The sequence below is a fragment of the Dipodomys merriami genome, unplaced genomic scaffold (genome assembly GCF_024711535.1).
Source record: "Dipodomys merriami isolate MVZ:Mamm:240054 unplaced genomic scaffold, mDipMer1.0.p SCAF_103, whole genome shotgun sequence".
Classification (NCBI taxonomy): Eukaryota; Metazoa; Chordata; class Mammalia; order Rodentia; family Heteromyidae; genus Dipodomys; species Dipodomys merriami.
Window position 1 is genome coordinate 2,873,843 of NW_027202305.1, and position 22,969 is coordinate 2,896,811.

General features: G+C 54.5%; 1 protein-coding gene across 11 annotated transcripts in view; it reads right to left on the bottom strand.

Annotated features, from left to right (window-relative positions):
- LOC138809989 (protein Aster-B) overlaps nt 1-22,969 on the bottom strand; it is a 169,462-nt gene that overhangs the window by 55,910 nt on the left and 90,583 nt on the right. For 2 of the 11 annotated variants that reach the window (XM_069997255.1, XM_069997260.1), the window contains one exon: nt 21,878-21,921. The exons of 8 other annotated variants lie outside the window; for them this stretch is intronic. In XM_069997255.1, coding sequence (XP_069853356.1) covers nt 21,878-21,894 — 17 coding nt within the window. In that variant the 5' untranslated portion in view covers nt 21,895-21,921. Of the gene's footprint in view, nt 1-8,539; nt 9,028-21,877; nt 21,922-22,969 lie in introns of those variants that run through there. One more of the 11 variants, XM_069997247.1, reaches the window with a different exon arrangement.

Here is a 22,969-nt window from a genome sequence, read left to right on the forward strand (position 1 = left end):
AAGACTGTGCTGGAGGGCCAGGTCAGAGGGACATCTGTAGGAAGAGGGAGGGCAAGAACTCAAAAGAAAACTGGCCACAGAGCCGATGCTCCAAGAGAAACATAACATTCCGACCCGACAGGCAGAGAGGGCGGATGACTGCTGTAGAAATCACACCAGCCGGGAGGAGAGGTGGCATCAACAATGAACGGGGTGGAGCCTCCAGGGAGTGGGAAGGGGTGGCTGGACAGTCACCTGGCCAATCCAGCCAGATGCTGCCGCTCTGTGAGGTCGCGGTCTCTTCCCTCAGTCCCTGGAGGCGTAGTCTCTCTCTACACTGACATCCACGGGGCAGTTAAGAAAACACGAAAACTAATATTATTGGGGTGCTAATATTATTATTGGAACCGTGAACACACTATGTCCCAGTAAATCATATAATTAAGTGCCAAGAAGAAAGGCAGTATTTACCGCAAAGCTGCACTGGGGCTGGAGAGGTGGCTCAAGTGGTACAGTACCTGCCTAGCAAGTGGTTTTGTTTTGATTTGTCAGTCCTGGGCTCAGGGCCTGGGCACTGTCTCTGAGCTTCTTTTGCTCAAGGCTAGCACTCTACCAGCTGAGCCACAGCGCTTCTTCTGGCTTCTTTTGTGTATATTGTACTGAGGAATGGAACCCAGGGCTTCATGCATACTAGGCAAGCACTCTACCACTAAGCCACATTCCCAGGCTTTGTTTGCTTAGCAAGCATGAGGCCCTGAGTTCTAATCCTAGCACTACCCAAAACAAAAACCACTTAACTACTTGAGCCACAGCTCCACTTTGAGCTTTCTGCTGATAAACTGGAGGCAGGAGTCTCATGGATCTTGATGCCTAGGCTGGCTTGACCCTTGGTCCCTTCGTCTCAGCCCACACAGGTGTGAGGGGGAGAGCAGCAGCCCCCTCCGCCACAGGAAGCATGCTAAAACCCAGGCTCCAGGTGTCAGCACAGCTTTGCATTCTCTGGGGCGTTGTCATCTGGGCTTTTGAATATTGTCACCAATGTGATGTTAAGAATGGCTTCACAGGGCTGGGAAGGTGGCTCAGTGGTAGAGCACTTGCCTTGCATGCTTGAGGCCCTGGGTTTGAATCCTCAGCACCACATAAGCAGAAAAAAAAAAAAGCTGGAAGTGGCGCTGTGGCTCAAGTAGTAGAGTGCTAGCCTTGAGCTGAAGAGCTGAGGGACAGCACCCAGGCCCAGAGTTCAGGCCCCATGACCGGACCCCCCCCAAAAAAAGAATGGCTTCACACGGGACTGGGAAGGTGGCTCAGTGGTAGAGTGCTTGCCTTGCACGCATGAGGCCCTGGGTTCGATTCCTCAGCACCACATAAGCAGAAAAAGCCAGAAGTAGTGCTGTGGCTCAACTGGTAGAGCGCTTGCCTTGGGCTGAAGAGCTCAGGGACACTGCCCAGGCCCCCAGGCTGAGTTCAAGCCCCCCAAAACAAAAACAAACAAAAAATAGCTTCACAGGTGTGGGAAAGGTTCTGAGGCTTCCTGCCACTTCCTTGTTTATCTTGAAGTTGTATGGATATATGACTTATATTGTTTGATATGGGTGAAACATTTCACACACACAAAGAAAATCCTCCTTAACCCAGCCCTGAGGGACAGGGAAGTTATTTTCACTGTGCGTTCTGCTCAGGAAAGCCTTACCACACCGAAAGGCTTGTGTTGAAAGCTCCAGATTTGGATCAGAACCAAGGACAGGGATGGAGCTGGGAGGCATGGAAGGGGAGGTGGGAGGGGGGAAGGGGAGGGAAGGAAAGGAGGAAGGAAGGAGAAAGGCCAGCTCACCCCCCTTCTGTTCTTTCTGTGGGCCTCCTGCTGGTGCCCCCCTCCTGTGGCTCCTTACTGAAGCTCATCTTCACAGATGTTCCCACAGTCCCCATGCACGCCCAGTCCTTGCCCCAAGCGCGCTGTGCACTGAGCCGGCAAATGTGTCTCTGTGCTCTTTGGCCATCCTGGCCCCAGGCATCTCCAGCGGGGGCAGCAGGCCCTGGTCTCTCATCTCTGAGCTGCCCCTACATGAACTCTGCTTCATCTCTTCAACTTCTACCCCAGCCTCCCCCCTGTCCCCCCCACCCCCCCCACCCCGCTTCTTTGGCCTGGCTGTCCAGCTCTCCCCATCCCACAAAACCCTTGTTCCGGTTTTTGTGGCCTGGTATGGTGTCCCCCACGCCCCCCCCCCAGGCCTCAGAGGCCAGCTGGTCTCTCCTGAAACTGTCCCTAGCCTCTATTTTAAGAATCAACCCACACCCAACCCCATCCACTTACCCCCTTTCTCAACCTTTTGGCTAATGTCACTCTGTCTCCCTGTATCTTTCAAGTGCCATCTTGGTCAATGATCCCAAGATTCTCCTCATACTTCCTTGGGCAAATGAAAAGGGAAAGACCTACCTTCCAATTGCTTTGTCTTAACTTTTGTGGTGCTTTTTTTTGGGGGGGGGGGTAGTGGGAGGGCATACTGGGATTTGAACTCAGAACCTTGTGTTTTGTTAGGCAGGTGTTCTACCACTTAAGCCATGCCCTCAGCCAATGGATTTGTAACTGTGATGGTTAGAAGTATGGATTCTGAAGTCAAACTGCCAGTTCAAACACTTTTAGCTATGCAACCTTCGGCAGAGAACTTAAGACTCTGTACGTTATTCACCCAGAAGCTAATAATAATGCATAGCTCAGAAAACTTTGGTTTGTTTCTCTATAGTAAGATTAAAAATACACCTGTCATACAGTAAGTTGTTATAGGAGCATGAACCACTAAACGAAACTACTAGCTTACAAGAATGCAGTCAAAGTGCAGCATTTTGTCATGCTTGAGAATTAACTCTATTTGTCTAAATCAAATGTTGCACAAGAGAGCTCAGACAATGGATGTTTTAGGTTTTTAGGACACAGGTTCCTGTCCCAACTGCTTAGCTCTGGGCTATAACACGTCAGCAGGCAGAATACCTATACATGCACAGTATTTATGCAAAATACATAGACCAAGGTGTGAGCTTGCGTCCAACGGGAAAGGATGAAATCTCACGTAATTTTCACTTCAGCTTTCTCTTGATTTTTCTTCAATTGTTTACAAACAAAAAACCCCACACAGATGCATTCTTGGTTAGCAAGCCGTACGTAACAGGACGCAAGCTCAACTTGACCCCTGGCCTAGGGTCACAGAGGGTCTTCTGCCAACCTCACCGCCAGGCCTTGCTTCTCGTGGCACCTGTGAAGGCTGGGCCCATCCTAGAGTGACAGCCTGCCTCCAGAGGCCCGCGTTCCCCAGCTTTCCTGTACTAGCTGCTCAGTGACAGCAGCCAGGGCGGGTGTGAGCCTAACTGCACTGTCCTCACCCCCAGGTGACTGCACTGAGCCAAGAGGGGGGTAGGATCATGACACAATGTCCCTGGGGGTCACATGTCCCTGGGGGGCTGTCCAGAGGTTGAGGGGAGGTGGTGATCTTGAACTGGACTTAGGAGAAACCAGGAGCCACTGCCGGGCTCAGTCGGTTACTTAGTCCGTTCGTTTCTGCTGACACTGGGCGTGAACTCAAGGCCAGGGTGCTCTCCCTCCTGAGCCACAAGCTGTACTTCTGGCTTTTTGGTGGTTAGGTAGATGAGCTAAGAGTCTCACGGACTCGCCTGCTTGAGTTGGCTTCCAATCTCAATCCTTAGATCTCAGCCTCCTGAGAAGCTGGGATAACAGGAGTGAGCCACAGATTCCCAACAACGCTTTGAAGAAAGCTGTAGTGTCAGAAGATTCAGTCACTGCCCGGAACTGCCCTGCTGGCTCAAGGGCTAACATCTCACAGGCTCGGCCCTCTGGCCCTCCATACCCTTGGCCATGAGGAACTCCAGCTCCTCTCCCTCCCCAAACAATAACCGGCACACTGTTCACAAGAGGGTGGGCCTGCTGAGCAATGTTTGTAAATGAATAATACTTTCAAGCCAGGTTTGATTTTCAGGACCCCCTGCTGGCCAAAGAAGGGCACCAAGAGTGCACATCACAGCCGCCCGCCTGCAGGACTGTGACCTTTGAAAAATAATCATTAGTAAAAGGAAGCTGAGAGGTGACTAATCCACCCAGCACTGTCACTTACTCCCGGTTCGCCGCGGCCAGCAGCAGCGCCCACCGAGACCACCCCACAGGCCCCAAGGGGGTGACAAGACTCTCACTTGGGATCAACTCGCCAGGCACAGAGAGACACCCCACACGCTTCACCCCCACCCACCTCCTCCTGACCCTCTGTCTGAGAAACCGGCTCTAAAAAGGTGTGCAGAGGCCAACTGCAAAGCAAAGCACCTCAAAAGACAGACTCGTGGTTTAGATAAGCCCCAGGAAGAAAGAGCTCCCTTCACTGACAAACAGATCAAGGCCCAGATAGAGAACAATGGACCGTTGACCTTGGGTACCAATATGGCTAACCAATGATGGCTATGAATTATTGAGCAAAAGTCAGTGACTGGGCAATCCCAGGACCTGTCTTCCTAATTCACACAAAGGAGCTCTAAGCCCTCCCTCCTCTGGGGACTGAGAACGCTCCTTGCTAAATGCCACCCTTGCTACACGTCCTACAGCTAGGCTCCACCAAGGTCTCTTAGCTAGGGCTTGAACGCAGTGACACAAGCTCTTTCACTCACGGCTGGTACTCGACCACTTGAGCATAGTTCCACTTGCAGCTCTTTGCTGGTTAATTGGAGATAAGAGTCTCACAGACTTTCCTGCCTGGCTAGGTTCTCTGAACTCTTACGAGATCTGTCATTTGATTTTTTACACAGTCTCACCTTCTCCCCACACCAGCTCTCCCGCACATCTGTGCCGACCCCCGGCCCTCAACAGATACAAGGGCCAGGAACAGGAGCAGAGAGCGCAGACAGAGCCACACGGTCCACCCCGGCCTGTGGCGGACCAAGCACTTGAGATAGGAAACAGTCCCAGCTGTGTGTGTGTGTGAGCTTCCCGGGTGCTACAGAAAGCAGAAACATCTTTACATCACCAAGAGAAGGGGAGCGCCATGCAGGAACGGGGACGCTGGCTTTCTAACGTTAGGGACCCTACTCCGCCCCCTCCACCGCTACCCTCACCTTGCCCACAAAGTTACGGGCAGACACGGTCACTGAGCTGTCCTCCAGGACGGCCTCATGCCCAACGCCGGAGACAGGATGGAGGCACCTGTCTCCTGCCGTCTGCCGAGACAGGCCACTTGTCAATCACAGACACATATCAGAGGCAGCATCCAAACATGCCCTGTGATAAGCCCACCACGCTGGAGGTGCGGTCCCCCAACTACTATATTCCAGCCTCCTCCCAGACCTTTACCCAGAGAAACCTCCACCATAGCTGGAATTGTTTATTTGTTTGTGCTGATACTGGGGCTTTAAGTTAGGGCCTCAGTGCTGTTCCTGACTGTTTTTCTCAAGGCTGGTGCTCTACCCCTTGGGCAACAGCTCCATCTCTAACCTTTTGCTGGTTAACTGGAGATAAGAGTCTCATGGATTTTCCTACCTAGGCTAGCTGTGAACTGCAGTCTTGAGATCTCAGCCTCCTGAGTAGCTGGGATTACAGGTGTGAGCCACCAGCACCCGGCTCTGAGATTATTTGGTTCTTCATTGCACTTACGAGACCCTTAGTGCTTACTGGCTCACGCACGTGTGTGTGTGTGTGTGTGTGTGTGTGTGTGTGTGCGCGCGCGCCCGCGCGCAAGCGCCAGTGTGTAGGGTCTCCATCCATCTGTGAGTGTGCGGCCCTTTATGACCATGGTGATGGGTGGCCTTCCACCAGGTTTAACTCCTGAATGCCAGAGCACAGGTCAAGATAATACAGCCTGGATCCGCAATTCCAGAATGAAGGGCTGGTTGCGATGCTGGCTCAGCCGTGAGCTGCTCTCCAGGAGAGCAGACCTGACACAGATGCACCTCCCTCTCACCTCCGGCCCCAGCCAGAAGGAAGATAAAGGGAGACTTTACATCTGGCTTTTATTCACATAAATTTAACCAAAGCACTTCCTCGTTCTGTACCTCAGTTTCCCTGGCTCTCAAAAGGAGTCAGGGGTCACTTTGGGGGGATTATGGGAAGTCACCTGAGAGAACACATTTCCACACCGTTAAAGGGGCCTGGCTCGAGCCAAGCACTGGTGGCTCTCGCCTGTAGTCCCACCTTCTCAGGAGGCTGAGGCCTAAGGATTGAAGGAAGAAGCCAGCAGGCAAGAACGTCAGTGCGACTCTTATCTCCAGTTAACCACCAAAAACCCAGAAGCAAAAAGCCTTAGGATCAGTGCTCAGGCCCTGAGTTCAAGCCCTAGTACTGGCGCATGCACGCACGCACGCACGCACGCACGCACGTCTCATTCAGTTATTCACTATGGCAGAGCCAGGGACACACGCTACCCAGGAGTGAGGACCCCCAGCCATGTGTCATGGGGGGCCCCCCCGCGGCCACCCCAAAGCCAGGAGTTCTCTCTGGGTGCCCTCACACAGGCCACTCCCCCATCTGTCTCAGTTTCCCCATGAAATGCTGCGAGCCCCGTGAGCGCGGCGTGGTGGCTGAGCCCTGGTAAGTTTCCAGCCGTGCCGGCTGCTACTGTCCTACTTTGGGCGGCGCTATCCCGGTCTGTGCCCTCACAGAGCCGACGTCCACAGCGCTCACAGAAACGCTTTCAAACACAGGCCCTGCGCTGTGCGTCCAGCGCCAGCCACAAGGCAGGCAACGTGCTTGGTCATCCCTCAGGAGGGAGCATCCTGCTTTCAAACATCCACAAAACAAATATGGGGGGGGGGATACCGTATTTAAGGGAACAGGGGACCCATGATTGAACAGCAGAAAGGACATCCCTTTCCCCCCCACCCCCCCATGTCAGGCCCAAGCAGACCAAGGTGAGCCAATTCCAGTGCTCGGCTGAGCATTGCATTCCTTGTTGAAATGCATCAAGAGATACGCAAGGCAGATTTTAAAGGCAAACATCTCTGCAAGTCCCTGGGGGGGGGGGGCAATCCAGGCCGAGCAGAGACCCCTCTGCATTGAAGTGATGTCCCATGTGAATGACAGCCAGGCTTGCCTGGTGGGCTGGGCTGGCGGCTGACCGCAGGGGAAGGAGACCCTGGGTCCCTGAACCCCCGGGACAGTGAGCTCTGCTGATAATCTGCAACCCAGTAGGACCAGGCAGGAAGCGTGGCCCCACAGGAACAAAGACAGGGTGGCTGGTGCGGACACCTCTGCCGAGCATTCTCCTTGGGCACAGGACTGAACGTGGGAGGGAGGGACCCCAGAGCCGGGCTTGGGAGTCTCCCAGTGCTTAAGAGTTAAGCCTGCGGGAACAGCTCCTCCCTCAGCCTCTTCAAGCCACCTTTTCAAGAGCCAATGAAGGACCTTCTGGCCTACAGGAAGACAACTGAGCTGATTGTCTTGGGGGGAGGGAGGGGATTAATCTAGGGAAGGGGTTACTGGAAAGCCAGATGTGGCTTAAAGCCCAGCAAAGACTCTTTCCCTCAACTACTTGATACCCATTCAACCTGCCACACAGAGACCCCGCGGAGGTCCAGCTGCAGGGGGGGCCTGAGGCCGCGGAGTGGAGGCCTGGGGAGCGGAGCGGGGCTGCAGCCCTGCAGGGAGCGCTCCCAAGCTCCTCTGTGCCTCCCACCTCCACCTTGTTCAAGGGGGAAAGGCCGCCCCCCTCCATCCCACCTTCCCCCCCAGGCTGGGAGGTGGGCGGGGGGAGACCTCGGCTGCACACATTGCCCAGATTTCCCTGGGAGAACAAAGTTTTCCTGAGCTAAATCTGCAGCTTCTCAACCAGACAAAAAGCCAGTTCAGCCACCCATCTGGTCCTCCGCGGATCAAAGAAGAGAGAGCAATAAGAGTGTTATTTTTAAAATGGAAGGTAAAAATACTCTGACTACGTCTGTTGCTAGAATACAAGGCTCCCCCACACCCCAAGCAAGCAAAGCAAAAAGCTCCTCTTGGGCTCCAATGCCAAGGCCAGCATTAGCGAAGAGCCCCAGGGTGCGCGCTTGGGGCTGCAGGGGGCAGACAGACAGACAGACAGCCCCCTAGAATGGGATCTGGCTCCTCTCTCACCCTTTCCACGGCTGTCAGAGCTGCTGGCACAGCTCAGGGGGCTCCAAGCACCCGATATTTAAAATATGCCCCCACCCTGGTATCCATCCTCGGGGGGGAAGAGCCTAGCGGTGCCCCAGCCCAGCCACACACGGCACAGGGCCCCACCAGCCCCCAGGGCGGGATCTTCCTCTAAGAAGCCCCCTCCCTGTGCACTCATCAGCCCTCAAAGTTGGAGACTCTTCTGCTGCAGTTAGATTCTCTCCCCAGCCCCTCCCCCAACTTCCGGACCCCTCTTATCTTTCGGGGGGACTGAAATGCTATAGCAGTGCAGAGGCTGGGGGGCGTATACCCCAACTTTGAGTGTCACCCCATCTGCAGCTCAGGCCTCACCCAAGGAGATCTCTGGGAGCTGCTGAGGTGCAGGGAGGAACCCCGCCAGGGTTGAAGAAAGATGGGGGAGAAGGAGCCCCCTCCTCCACTTACCAAGACAGCTTGAATCCTTTCATTAGTACAGTCAGGACCATCGGCCCGCCGCGTGCTTAGCATCCCGGGCTTGGCTCCCGAGGTCCCAGAACATAGTGGGAAAGATGACCGAGTCCCAGAAGAACAGAATCCCATGGACCGCGACTCACACACGACAGAGGAGGAGAGAGAGGGAGAGAGAGAGGAGGAGAAAGGGAGAGGGAGAGGGCACCCCAACGGCTGCTGCCCCCCACGGAGCCCCTTCCAGCTGGAAGCCCGGCCAGGAGGCCCGGGGCAGCTTCTGCAAATCCAGCCCCAGGCCGGAGCGGCTCAGCCGCTGCCCCGGCTTCCAGTGAGGATGGGCAGATGCCGGGGAGGCTGCCCAGCCCGCCCGCCCGGGAGCCGCTGTCCACGGGCAGGCCGGCCGCCACCCTCCCTCCCGAGCTCCTATCTGCCCCGGGCAGCCCGGGGGAGGACGGCCGAGGAAGAGCTCAGACCTGGCACAACCGGCCCCTCGCTCCCCACAGGCTGCTCCTGCGGCTCCATGTAATCTCCTAATCAATGCAGCACCGAGCCCCAAGCGCAGCTCTGCCAGCCACTTCCGCCCATTTAAAGACACAGTGCCCGTTCTGTCCCAGGGTGGGACAGACCGCCAGGGACTGACTGCGTGCTGCCCGGGACCGGGCTCCGGGAAGGGAGGGGAGAGGGGCAGCACCGCGGGAGGCAGGGGAAGGGAACCCAGACCCCAAATCCCAGCAAACCTCAGAAATCCCATCCCAAGCCCCCAAGGTGTGGGCTGCACTGGAGTTCCCCACCCTCAACCTGTCCAACACCCGCGGCAGGCAGGGCCACTACCAGCAGGACACAGGGTCCAGTTCTCCTCTGCCCCTCCGTTACCTGCCCCAGCAACCCTGGGCATTGCAAGAGTCCGGCTTGGGGTTTAAATGGCACTTTGTCACCACTTAGGGGCTCCAAGCACTGCACCGCGCCCCACTGCACCGCAGGACACACAGCCCTGGACCTCCGTGGGGAACACAGGACTCCCAGAGAGGGCCTGGCTCCCCCTAAATGAAACCCCCCAAGGCCAGGACGCAGGAGTTGCACACCAACTTCCCCCAGTTTCTGACTATCTGGGTCAGAAATGCGGATGGTTGGGAATGAACAAAGAGGAGATTAATTATGAAATAGCAACCTTCAACTGAACCATAATAAGCGATTCCCCAAACTGGCCCCCAAACAGTTCACAGATCACCCCAGACCGTGCGCTCACCGCCGGCCTATGCTTCTACAAAACCCGGGGCGCAGCTCCCCGGCTGAAAGACTCATGGGACTGGAATTTGCTTGGTCGGCCTCGGCCTCGCAGGGGTGAGCTTCCTGAAGGCAGGAGGGGCCCCTGGCTCTCAGCATTCCACTCTCCCTAGGGCAGGGGCCAGAAGCAAGTGTTTAAGTGACCCATTCAAACTTTATTCAAGTGCAATCGCTGCGGTCTGTCTGAGGGCTTAGAGGAGACACTCCAGGACACCGTGCTGCTTCTGGGGACGTACAGTCAAAACATGGAGTCCAACCACAGCCCGTGCCAGGCCCCACTCCACGCCTCAGGCCTCTGGAACACACCTGTAGCTACCTTTCCAAGCGCCTGTGCCCCTCCACCCAAACCCTACCTTCAGCACAGACCTGTCTTTCAAGACCTAGATACCCCAATCCCTCAAACTCACAGGCCCAGTGATCCAGCCACTCTGAGAACCTCACTGAGAGGACTCTGGGTAGATATGAAGATTCCTGTGCTAGCCCATCAACTCTGCAGTCATAAGAGATAACTAGATCATGATTGCAGGCTAGCCCAGCCAAGAGCTAGCAAGACCCTGTCTCAAAATCAAGCTGGGGCTTGGTGCTGGTGGATCCCGCCTGTAAAGATAGCACTTCAAAGGCAGCCCTGGCTGGAAAGTCTAAGAGACTCTTATCTCCAATTAACCACCAAAAGCCAGAAGTGGAGCTGTGGCTCAAGTGGTAGAAAACCAACCTTGAATGAAAAAGCTAAGAGATGCCATTCAGGCCCTGAGTTCAAGCTCCAGTACCAGAACAAACAACAAGCTGGGCATATACTTGTGGTCTTAGCTACTCCAAAGGTAGGAGGAGCCCAGCCCAAGGCCAACCTAGGAAAATCAGCCAGTCCAAAGCCCCAACTGGAAGCAAGGGGGAAAACCGCCGTCACCAACCAACTGACTGGAACTGAGGCTTACCCACTCAACTCACAAAACCCAACAGGCGCGGAAGAGAAGAACCACATGCCCAGCAGAGCCAAGCACAACTTGTGCTCATTCCAAAGGACGGGGGGAAAAGGCAAGGTCTGTCTGGAGAGACACCTGTTAGAGGTCAGCAGGAGTGGAACACCCCAGCACAGGGCCCCGAGTTCAAACCCCAGTACTGCCCGGCACAGCACTGCCCCTCCCAAAGTATTTCCAGCACACACCAGGAAAAGAACTGTTCATGAAACTTCTACCAGCTCTGACATGGGCCAGAGACATGACGGAAATAGACAAAAGATTTGAATAAGGAAATAATGAATGAATAGGTGGACAGGCACTCCACCTTCGTTAGGACTTGGGGAAATACACATTCAGAATGCCACAAGAAGCCATTTCAGGCCCAAGAAAATCAAAGCCTGGCATTATTGAGTGTTAGACAAGAGCTGGGAAAGGGATGTCTAAGTTCAACTACCCAATTATGAAGTTAAGATGCAGCTCCTATCAGCCATCCTGCTCCAGGGAGACCGCAGCTCACGTCAGAACACAGTGGGACCCTCTCCAGAATAACAGGGCCAACCGGCAAAAGAAGGAACCTGCGAGCAAAACAAGTAGATAGCAACGCGGAAGACAAATACTGGGCTGTTGTGGCAATGGAACAGTATACAGCACTGTATGTGTACATGCGCCATACTTTCTCTTCCACAGAACGGATGAATTTCAGAAACACAATACTAAACAGAGAAGGGGAGTCAAGGAAGATGGAGGTGAGTATGATTCCATACCTCTATATGAAGAACAACTAAAACAAATAAATCTACTCCATAGCCATAAACCTAAAAAGTGAAAGAATGACCAAGATTTTCAAACAGGTGCTTAGGACGGGCACTGGCGGCTCATGTCTATAATCGTAGCCAATCTGAAGGCTGAGGTCTGAGGCCTGAAGTACAAAGCCCAGGCAATAAAATCCAAGGAGACCTTATCTCCACTTAATCAGCAACAAAGCTGGAAGTGGAGATGTGACTCAAGTTACACACGCTTGAGTGAAAAATCCAACCGAGAGTGAGAGACCGTGAGCACAAGCCCCAGGACTGGCACATGCACAAAGAAAAAAAGATGGTGAAGAGAATGGTGGAGTTCGCAGACAACACAGGAAGCGCAACCTTTGCCTTTTCTCTTCCTCCCCCCACCCCTTTTATTTATTTTTTGTCAGTTGTGGGGCTTGAACTCAGGGCTGGGTGCTGTCCCTGAGCTCTTTTGCCCAAGGCTAGTGCTCTACCACTTAGAGCCACAGTGCCACTTCCGGTTTTCTGGTGGTTTATTGAAAATAAGAGTCTAAGAGACTTTCCTTCCCGGGCTGGCTTTGAACCGAGATCCTCAGATCTCAGCCTCCTAGGTAGCTACGATTACAGGTGTGAGCCACCAGAGCATAGTTGTCTTTTCTCTTTATACTTCATATATTTTCTACTTTTTTATTCTCTTCCTCCACCCTCCCCCAAATCAGTTCAGGACAACTAGTGTCATCTCTGCCTGTTAATAAGTGAATCATTTGTATATTTGTGTCTTATAGATACCCTGAAACTGCTCAATATTGGCTGAAAACAGTTGTAGTTAAAAAATAACTGGGTGTCCATCTTCTCCTTTGAGTTTTTGTGAGCAGACTTGGTAGGGCAAGGAGCAGAGGGGCTAGACCATAACAGAGTTTTACATGACATGCAGTTTCAAAAATCTCCAAGTGGGCTGGGAAGATGGCTCAGTGGTAGAGCGCTTGCCTTGCATGCCTGAGGCCCTGGGTTCGATTCCTCAGCACCACATAAGCAAAAAGAAAAAAGCTGGAGTGGCGCTGTGGCTCAAGTGGTAGAATGCTAGCCTTGAGCTGAAGAGCTGAGGGACAGCGCCCAGGCCCAGAGTTCAGGCCCCACGTCCGGACCCCCCCCCAAAAAAAAATCTCCAAGTGCTGGGCGCCGGTGGCTCATACCTATAATCCTAGCTACTCAGGAGGCTGAGGATCTGAGGATCGTGGTTCAAAGCTAGCCTGGACAGTTTCAAAAATCTCCAAGTTTGGAGCTGGAAAGGTGGCTTGGTGGTAGAGTGCTTGCCTAGCATGCATGAAGCCCTGGGTTCAATTCCTCAGTACCACATCAACACAAAAAGTCAAAAGTGGCGCTGTGGTTCAAGTGGTAGAGTGCTAGCCTTGAGCAAAAGCAGCTTAGGGACAGTGCCCAAGCCCTGAGTTCAAGCCCCAGGACTGGCAAAACAAAACAAAACAAAACAAAAAATCCCTCCATGTTTGGACATGGCTTGTGGTTTGATTACTAGAGCATCAGTTTGTGTTAACTAAGCCTTTCATTGCTTCCGTGGTTTCTTCCAAACTGTACTGGGTTTGAAATGTTGGAGTTTTCTTGGTGGTTTCGTTTTGTTTTGTCTTGTCAGTAGTGAACTCAGAGCCTGGGTGTTATCCCTGAGCTTTTTGCTCAAGGCTAGTGCTCTACCACTTTGAGCCACAGTTTTACTTCCTGTATTTTGGGATGTTTAATTGGAGGTAAGAGACTGGCAGCCTTTCCTGCCCAGGCTGGCTTTGAACCGTGATCCTCAGATCTCAGCCTCCTGAGTAGCTAGGATGACAGGTGGGAGCCACCAGCAGAAGTCCCCTTTTGATTTCAACTACTTTGATTGTTTTGGGTGGGGGGAAGGGATGACTTCCTATGGGCCTTGAAAGCCTTCTTGCTGCATAATCCAACGAAAACGGTTTTGTGCCTTGTCCAAAAATAGGGATGGGTACGGCCAGAGAGGGGTCACCTCCCCCTGGCCACCTCCCCCTGGCCACCTCCCCCTGGTCACCGCCGCCCCCCCCCTCCGCCGGCCACCAGGCCCCTAAGCCCTTTCTCCGCCTCACGGTGACCTTGGTAAGTCCCCCAGGCCCCAGGGTCCCTGTCTGGAGGGGCCCTCCATGTTCCGGCCCCTCGTCCAGGCCAGCAGGGCCGCAGTCCGCGGGCATGGCAGGGCCTCTCCTTGCTGACTGAACTGGGGCAGCGCGGTGCTGCAGTCACACGCTGGGGAGCCAGGCGCAGGCTCCGGCTGGCCGGCAGTCATCAGGCGCTGGAGTGTTATATTTAAGGAGCGTTTTGGAGGTCAGGAAGCAAGCGAGAGGTATGGGGGAGGACGCAGCCTGCCTTCCCACAACCATCCCCTCCCCCTCCGCCAGACTCCAGGCCGCCTTCAACAGAGGCTGTGCCGGGGGCCGGCAGATGGCCCCTCAGGTGCTCCCCACCCCTTCTGGGTCCCTCCTCCTCCCCCGCCCTCCCTCGGCCCTCAGGCTCTCCACCCTCTGCCACCCCACCGGGGTGACAGTGTGGCCCTGCAGGCCTTGGCCTGGCCTTCTGGGCTGTTCATCTGTGGCAGCTCCCAGCTTGGAGCCTTCCGGCCGGCCCTCCCCTCCTGGTCGTGGCTCTCCTTGCGTCCTTGAGCACAGCCCTGCCTCCCTGCCTCCCTGCCACAGGGCCGGCGACACAGGGATGCGCGCCAGGCGGGTGGAGGCTGACCAGCTCCCGGGACAGCAGGGACAGGCACGGCTGGTGGTGTCCAGACCCCGACTTCCGCCTGAGACTCTAGGGGTTTCCCTAGGGCAGGCGAGCAAGGTGGTCAGCCAGGCACAAGGGGAGAGGAGGGGGCGTCCGCCAGACCCCACCCCCACAGACTCTTGCCTGGTCATTAGTCCCTGAGCAACACAGCCTACCAGCTATTGACATGGCATCCATCCTTGTACTGGGTCCTAAAGGGGAAGGATGTGCACTGATGTCCCGCTGCGTGCAAGAGGCTTGGGGCTGGGAAGGTGGCTCAGTGGTAGAGCACTTGCCTTGCATGCCTGAGGCCCTGGGTTCGATTCCTCAGCACCACACATAAGCAAAAAGAAAAAAGCCAGAAGTGGCGCTGTGGCTCAAGTGGTAGAGCGCTAGCCTTGAGCTGAAGAGCTGAGGGACAGCACCCAGGCCCAGAGTTCAGGCTCCACAACTGGACCCCCCCCCCAAAAAAAGAAGCTTGGGCTTTGATGGACTAGGGATCTGCAGAACATTCTGGAGCCAGTGTCCCATGTGTATTGAGGGATGCGCAGGCAGAGGCAGGAAGAACCAAAAGGTAAAGCATGGATGTGGCACCACAAGGCCCTTCACCCCTCTCCAGTCTGGAAGCCTCCTCCCGGGCCAGCTCTGCTGGGCGCCAGCTCCCTGCAGAGCCCAATGCTCTGCTCTGTCTGCTCTGATCGTCCGAGCCCTCTTGACATTCCTCTCCCACGAGGCTGGCTTTTGGAGGGGACAGGGTTTCCCAGGCCCTCACCCTCTCTGCCAGGGGAAATCTCAAAGAAGACTTCTCCTGCACCCCCCTGCCCTCGCTCTCCAAAGCCCTGCTCCAGATCAGTCAGCCTGCCTGTCATTCACCAGTCTGTCCTGGCTGACAAGCCCTCCTCTGTGTAAGGTCGGCTCCTGGATGGCGAGCAGACTCCACCCTCCTCACAGCAAAGTCTCCACCCAGTACCTGCGTTCCCTAGGCAACTGGGACACCTGGAAGAGGTCACATCTGCATCCGCTGAGGTCACATCTGAATTTGATGTGGCCACACCTTTCCCGGCCTATACCCTAGATAAGGCCTAGCCCAGGCCCAGACACTCTATCTGTTCATTTCTATCTCTCTCTCTCTGTTCTTACCTCTCTCTCTGTTCTTTTCTAGCTCTCTGCTCTCTCTCCCTTTTCTAGCTCTTTTCTCTCTCTTTCCTTTCTTTCCTCTTTCCCAGCCACGTGGAGTGCCAACCTTGCCTGGTCCCAGCAGATCTACTGAATAAACCTACCCCTTACCTGAATACCACGTGAGTGCTGCTGTTCTTACCTCTCTCTGCTCTTTTCTAGCTCTTTCCTCTCTCTTTCCTCTCTTTCCCAGCTCTCTCTCATTCCCAGGCCTTTCCCAGCCACGTGGAGTGCCAACCTTGCCTGGTCCCAACAGGTCTACTGAATAAACCTACCCCTTACCTGAGTACCACGTGCGTGCTGGTGCTGTTCTTACTCGGCTACCTCTTTTTAAAAACCTAACACTCTGCTGGTAGACAGAAGGCCAGCCTCTCTCTAGGAGGTAGGAGTTGGAGAGTCAGGAAAACACACACCCCATGGAACCCCATCGGCCCCTCCAGACCAGGAAGGAGAGGGTCGTCTGACTCCACCCACCGCAACTGCAAGTCTAACCAAAGAAATCTCTCCAGCCAGATGGAAGAACAAGGCAGATTCCTCCCGGCTTGTTCTTAGGAGAATCTGGGGTAAGCGCTGGTGCTGGAGACCTGGTGGGGGCTTACAAACAGATTCTCTCAGAAAGGGGCGCCCATCGCCCACGGCCAGCTGCTTCCCGCTCACCCTCACCACATGGGGCTTTCTCCTTCCCAACTAAGTTACCTATTCTGAGGGTTGCCAAGAGACAAAAACGAAAAACCTGGATGAAGCCAGGGTTCCTCATTTCACAGTAAAAGGAGACAGCGAGGAGCTACTACTGGCAGCAATGTAACTTGCATCTGTGCGGTAAGTCTGAACTGACCCCTGGCCTGGCCCGTCCCTGATGTGTGCTGTGGTTTAGCACCGGGATTCCGGAGTTGCAGTCCATACTTACCAGGCCTGTGACCTTCAGGCTCTGATGACAATAGCCACTAGGAGTCGGGGGTCAGGAATACAAGTTAACCCTAGTGATGGTCAACCACTGCCCACCAACCCACCAGCCAACCCTACGTTTTCTCTACTGCTTTTCCTATGTTTCTAGTGCAGATTTATTTCATATGGTCTTAACCAAGCACAGCTCTTCATTCATGAATGGATCCATAGATAAGTGATGGGTCAATAGATAGACAGACAGACAGACAGACAGACAGATGGATAGGCAGATGGATTTTAAATTCGGTTGGGGTAGGTAAGTGCCTCTGGCCCCACCTTCTCGTCAATTGTGTTTAAATCCCGTAGCCTGACAAGTGTTTCTCTGCCTTTTATTTGGTGAAAACAACAAATAGTGCCCCAAAAGGGTAATCCTCCCAAGCCAGAGATGTCCACGCAATGTGCTTACGTTAAGTGATAGATGGAGATGTGCGGTACACGGAGGTGTGAGGAGCATGGTAGCACTATGGGGAGAATGAATCGCACACACGGGGAAAAGCACTGCGCCCTGAGCATCCTGGGCCTTCCTGGGTTTTCATGTCACAGTGGTTTCTTGGAACTAGGGGTCCACAGAGCCTAAGGCTCTGCTGTATTCACCCAGCAGTAATTGGGTGTACTCGCTGTATTAAAATAAAACGTAATGGTGGTGTGTTCATTACATTGGTTCATGGCCCGGGTAAATCATGAATTTTCAAAATCCAACATTACCCCCCCCATACATAACACACACACACACACACACACACACACACACACACACACACACACACACACACACACACACACACACACACACACACACACACACACACACACACACACACCTTGATCTCTAGAAACTTATAATCAAAGATAAGACAGGCGCATTCCATAACAAAGTATAATGTAATAACAACCAGAGAGAGGCATATCTAATCAGGACATATGCCTCTTCCTTTCAAAATGAACAAAGATTTGTAATCATTATGCTAATTTTTTAATCAGTTGACAAGGAATGGCGAGCCTGCTCGTGAACCGACATGAAGCCTGCCTGCTATCATTATGGCCTGATTACTCTGCTAGCCAGAAAATGAATCCAGAATTTGTCACTGTCCTTCCTAATTGTGTGACAGGTGTCCACTGCCGCTCCCCCGTCTGCTCGCCTCCGTGGGACAGCCTCTGATGACGCAGTCTGCAAACTGCTCACTGTCCACCTCCAGGACTCTCCCCACCACTGCTTTAAACACACTTACAAAAGGAAATGCACTCAGAAGGTCCGGTGCCCACCGCATTCTCTCACGATCGTAACACACGGCTCTGTCACCAGCACGCCCGAGCCTCTGAACTCACCTGCTGGGGAAACACACCTGTGCTGCCCACGCTAAGTCACCAGTGTGCTCCTCTAATGGTTGGGGGCCAGCTGAGTGCGAGTACAAACCATGGTCAAGTTTCTATATGGACCCAGAATGAATGGCGAAAAATTAGGGCACCATGCTAAGTATGAAAACACAAAAAAACCTAAATTATGTTTAGTTTTCAAAAAAAATTTTTTTGGGGGGGGTCCAGTCATGATGCCTGAACTCTGGGCCTGGGCGCTGTCCCTCAGCTCTTCAGCTCAAGGCTAGCGCTCTACCACTTGAACCACAGCACCACTTCTGGCTTTTTTTTTCTTTTTGCTTATGTGGTGCTGAGGAATCGAACTCAGGGCCTCAGGCATGCAAGGCAAGCGCTCTACAACTGAGCCACCTTCCCAGCCCTATTTTTTATTTATTTACTTATTTTTTGTTAGTCGTAGGGCCTGAACTCTGGGCCTGGGCGCTGTCCCTCAGCTCTTCAGCTCAAGGCTAGCGCTCTACCACTTGAGACAGAGCAGCACCACTTCTGGCTTTTTCTGCTTATGTGGTGCTGAGGAATGGAACCCAGGGCCTCATGCATGCAAGGCAAGTGCTCTACCACTGAGCCACCTTCCCAGAAAAAAAAAAAATTTTAGTGCCAGTACTGGGGCTTGAACTCAGGGTCTGGTGATCTGACATGGCCTTTTGCTTAAGGCCAGTACTCCACTACCTGAGCCTCACTCCACTTCCACTCTTTGCTGGTTAATTGGAGATAAGGGGGTTTCCAGCCTTGCTCCTCAGATCCCAGCCTCCTATGGAGGGACTCACATCCCACCTAAGTGCTCTGGTCTAACCCTCACCGCTCTGTAGTGTTGATGCCCTTGCTGAAAAATGAGGAAAGAGACCAGGACAAGGTCACTATCAGAGGTGCCCGGCTGCAGAGTGGAGCTCGGACGGCTCTCATGTGGGCCTGTCTGATCAATGCTGAGACTGAACCCCATTTCCCCAGGGCCTGCCCAGTTGGTGGCTCTCACGTGACTCCGTGGGGCCGATGCCTTTCTCCTGACCCTGCTTACCTTGTGCTGCTAAAAATCTGTTCACCTCCCCCAGCAACTAGGAGCACCTGCCCTTGGGGTCAGGCGTTATCTGACTAAAACCTCCATGGGCATAAAACTGGCATTTAATAAACACTCATTGAGTGATGGATTTATAAACTCTCCCGATCTCTTTTCTCAAGGTTGAGATCAAAACTCTAAGGACATAATTTTGGACCTTATGTTTCTTAACAGGTCAGAGCATTAGTCTGAACATATAACCTTACAGATTTTAAAAAGCAATGCTTCAAGAGAACCTCAAAATCCAGAATTCCAGAATAAAGCCACACCTCCAAAAGCCCTTCTCTAGGAACCAGCGGGCATTTCATCCAGGCTGGCCAAGCCCATCAAGTTACTTCATTCCAGAGTAACCTAACCCAGTGCATTGTGGATCTGTGGGGACTCCTGGGAGCAGCAGCCCAGACATGCAGTGGGAAGGGCTGAGGTGAGGGGCGCACTGGCAGGCATTTCCACACAGACAGGTGACATCCAAGTCATGCAAATGGCTTGTCAGTCCATCTGCGTTTGACCCAATGCCCCCCTGAACCTCAGGATTTGAACCTGGACTGTGGTATCTCAGATCAGTTAAATGACCATACACTTGCGAGTGACAAGCTTTCTGTAGCGTTGACAGAAGCCATGGGGTCTCTCCCAGGAAAACACACAGGGACACACAGATATAATTAATCAAGCCCAGAGAGCTTCATAGTTCACAACCAAGATGAAAAACGCCCGCACTAACGGCATCCGTCCAACAGGCTTGGATCAGGACAGGTTGAGTTGAACAGCATCTGTTCCTGTAATTTTGTGGTCCAGGTCCTGAAGGCAAATGTTACCCTCAGCAAGAACCCAGCTCCAGCATCCTGTCTGACCTCTATGCCTGTTGGGGTGATCTGCAACGTGGACAGAAGGATGGAGGCCAACAAAGGCCATCTCTGCTTCCCCCTCCTTTGCAAATGCAGGCACGAACACATCTCCCCAAACTAACCTCACAACTCCCACAGTGCCTCCAAACTTCGCCACACCCAGAGTGCTCCCCACACAGGACCTGAAAGCCAGCCGGTTCACAGCATACTGCCCAGGGCTTCGGGGGCTGCCTCGTGGGCCGGCGGCAGCTTTGGGAAGCGGCGGTGAACTGCTTTGAGTCTAGGCACAGTGGCGCTCCCTGCCCCCACAGCTGCCCCAGCATACTTCCAGGGGGCAGGCGGGGGTCACAGGACCTTAAATGTTTGTGACAAGAAGAGAACAAAGAGGAGAAAGAAAAGGGAAAGGCCCAGGAGGACCTGTTCTCATTTCATGTGCTTTCTCCAGCCCCCTTCTTCAAATGTGAGGCATCTTTAACCTGGCAAAACAACAGACGCATGTAACGTCCATCTTATTGCAGACTGAGGTGAAAGCTCAGAGATGTAAAGTAACTTGGATCCCATCACACAGCAAGTAAAGATGCAAAACCCACCCAGCCCTGTGACTCCCACAGGCCTATCCTGACCAGGATAGCACATCACTGCCTGAAGCACCTGCACCTTGACCTACCTCACGCTCTCTTCTGTACGCAACACAGCGAACCCAACCTGCTCCAGAAGTCTGAGCCTCGCAGAGACTTCCATCTCTGAGAGAAAGGAGACCCTACGGTCTGGTCAAAAAGCAAGGACCACAAACAAGGCGTCTCCCTGTGCACAGGGGCTAGGGGCTGGGTAAGGGCCACGCAGACGCGGCCTCCTTGGACGGCCCAGCCACAGCCAGTGTCTCAAGCTCCTTGTGTGTGTGTGGGTCAATCACTAATAAAACCACAGAAAAATACATTTCCAATTGCAAACAGGATCTGGGAGAGATTAGAAAGCTGCTGAGGATCGCCCTCTAGTGTGCACAAACCACTCATGGCACCCAGGCACCGTCCCCGAGGGCTCAGAGCCAGGGGAGGGGTCAGCCCACCACCTGCCAATCAGACAGACACCAGCTCACCAATCGCGAGCCCAGCCTCGGCTGCAGCATATGAGGGCTGCTAAGGCTTCCCAGCCCGGCCCACCCCAGCCCCACCCGGCTCAGAAAGCACGGGGGAGGAGAGGGGAGGCCCCCAGAATGTCAGATGCACCAAGGCAGGGAGACAGTGCCGTAGTGCGGGCAGAGGAAGAAGACAAATGAAGAGGAGTGACTAAAAAGAAACAGGGCGAAGACTACTAAAGAAAAAGACAGCCATGGAAGTGAGTCCAGACACTACAGGCATGGCGTCCCTTGTTGCCATCCATCCACCCACCCATCCACCCATCCATCCATCCACCCATCCACCCATCCATCCATCCATCCACCCACCCATCCATCCATCCACCCATCCATCCATCCATCCACCCATCCATCCATCCATCCATCCATCCATCCATCCATCTCCCCATCAACTCATCCATCCATCCACCCACCCATCCACCCATCCATCCATCCACCCACCCACCCATCCATCCATCCATCCATCCATCCATCCATCCATCCACCCATCCATCCATCCACACATCCACCCATCCATCCATCCATCCACCCATCCATCCATCCATCCATCCACCCATCCATCCACCCATCCATCCATCCATCCATCCATCCATCCATTCCTCCACCCACCCACCCACCCACCCATCCATCCATCCATCCATCCATTCCTCCACCCACCCATCCATCCATCCATCCATCCATCCATCCACCCATCCATCCATCCACACATCCACCCATCCATCCATCCATCCATCCATCCATCCATCCACCCATCCACCCATCCATCCACCCATCCATCCATCCATCCATCCATCCATTCCTCCACCCACCTACCCATCCATCCATCCATCCATCCACTGGCTTAGACTGGTGGGGACACAAGGTGGCTTGTCACTCCGCAAGCACCTCTCCCGAGGTCGCTTCCTTCCACGGACACAGCCCCTGGATGCTCAGGAATGGAGGGGGGGGGGGGAGAGGAAGTGAACTGAAGGCAGAAGTCGCCGAGCGAAGCCACTTACGCACAGTGCGGCCGGCAGCATTTCCATCCTACCTTTGCTGTCGCCACATCGGCCGGCTCCATCATCTCCACTTGGCCTGGGGGAGGGGGGCGGTGGCACCATCCAGAGAGAAAAGGCAGAGTCACAAACCTCTACCCAGAAAGAGCACCTCACCCCCTCCGGAGGCCAAGAGGGAAACCAGAGGCCTGGGGCCCCGAGTGGGGAGGGCAGGAAAGAAGCCCTGGGGCCCTGGCGAGTCCCACAGAGGCCCCAGCTCGGGTCGGGGCACCCCCTCTCTCCTGGCACTCGGCCCCTGGAGGCTGGTGTGGGTCTCATCAGGCCCCCCTCCTGGGGAGCATGTGCGGTGGAGGCCCTGCGTTCCATCCCCAGTCAGGACTGGGGGTGCACGTGAGCGGGTGCTGGGGGCTTGGGACCGGCGGTGGGGACAGGTGTGAGGCCCTTGGGCGGGGGCAGGGACTCAGAAGAAGCAGGAGGGAGGTGCGGGAGTGGCAGGGCAGGGCGGCAGGGGGTGCAGAGCACAAAGGGGAGGCCACTCACCTTGCAATAACATTCAGACTGACTGAGGCCTACGCGGGAGCCAGGAGCGCGGGTCACACCCCACGCACAGTGCTCTCCCAGCCACCCCCAGCCTGTGTGTGGAGGCACACGCGAGCGGCCGCTCCGCAGAGGCCCGGGCTGGCTCCCGGCAGCCTGATTGGAGGAGCAGGATGACTTCATCCAGCCCCATTCATCACTCTAGGTTTCCTGCCCAGCAGGGACGGCCGCTCGGCCTGCAAGGACGGCAGCTTCCTCTCGGCCCCTGACCCCCCCCCCCCCCCGCGGCTTCGCCAGGCTGCCTGGGGGAGACAGAGGTTGCTGAGGGAGGCGGACCAGTTAGAGAACCCCGGCCCGCCAGGAACGGCCGGGTTACAAAGACCCTACTGGGAGTGCTGCGCAGATATTCCCTGCATGCAGTTGCCTGTGCCAGAATCAGCACTGGTACAAAAGAGCAACACTCGGAGAAGCTAGCGGTGACACGGGTTGCCAGCTCCGATTTTCCTGCAGAGCTACCAGAGAGATCCTCCCGCGCAGAGAGAGCCACCCAGGGAAAAGCAAACCTGTGTGCCCCGGCAGCCTCCTTCCCA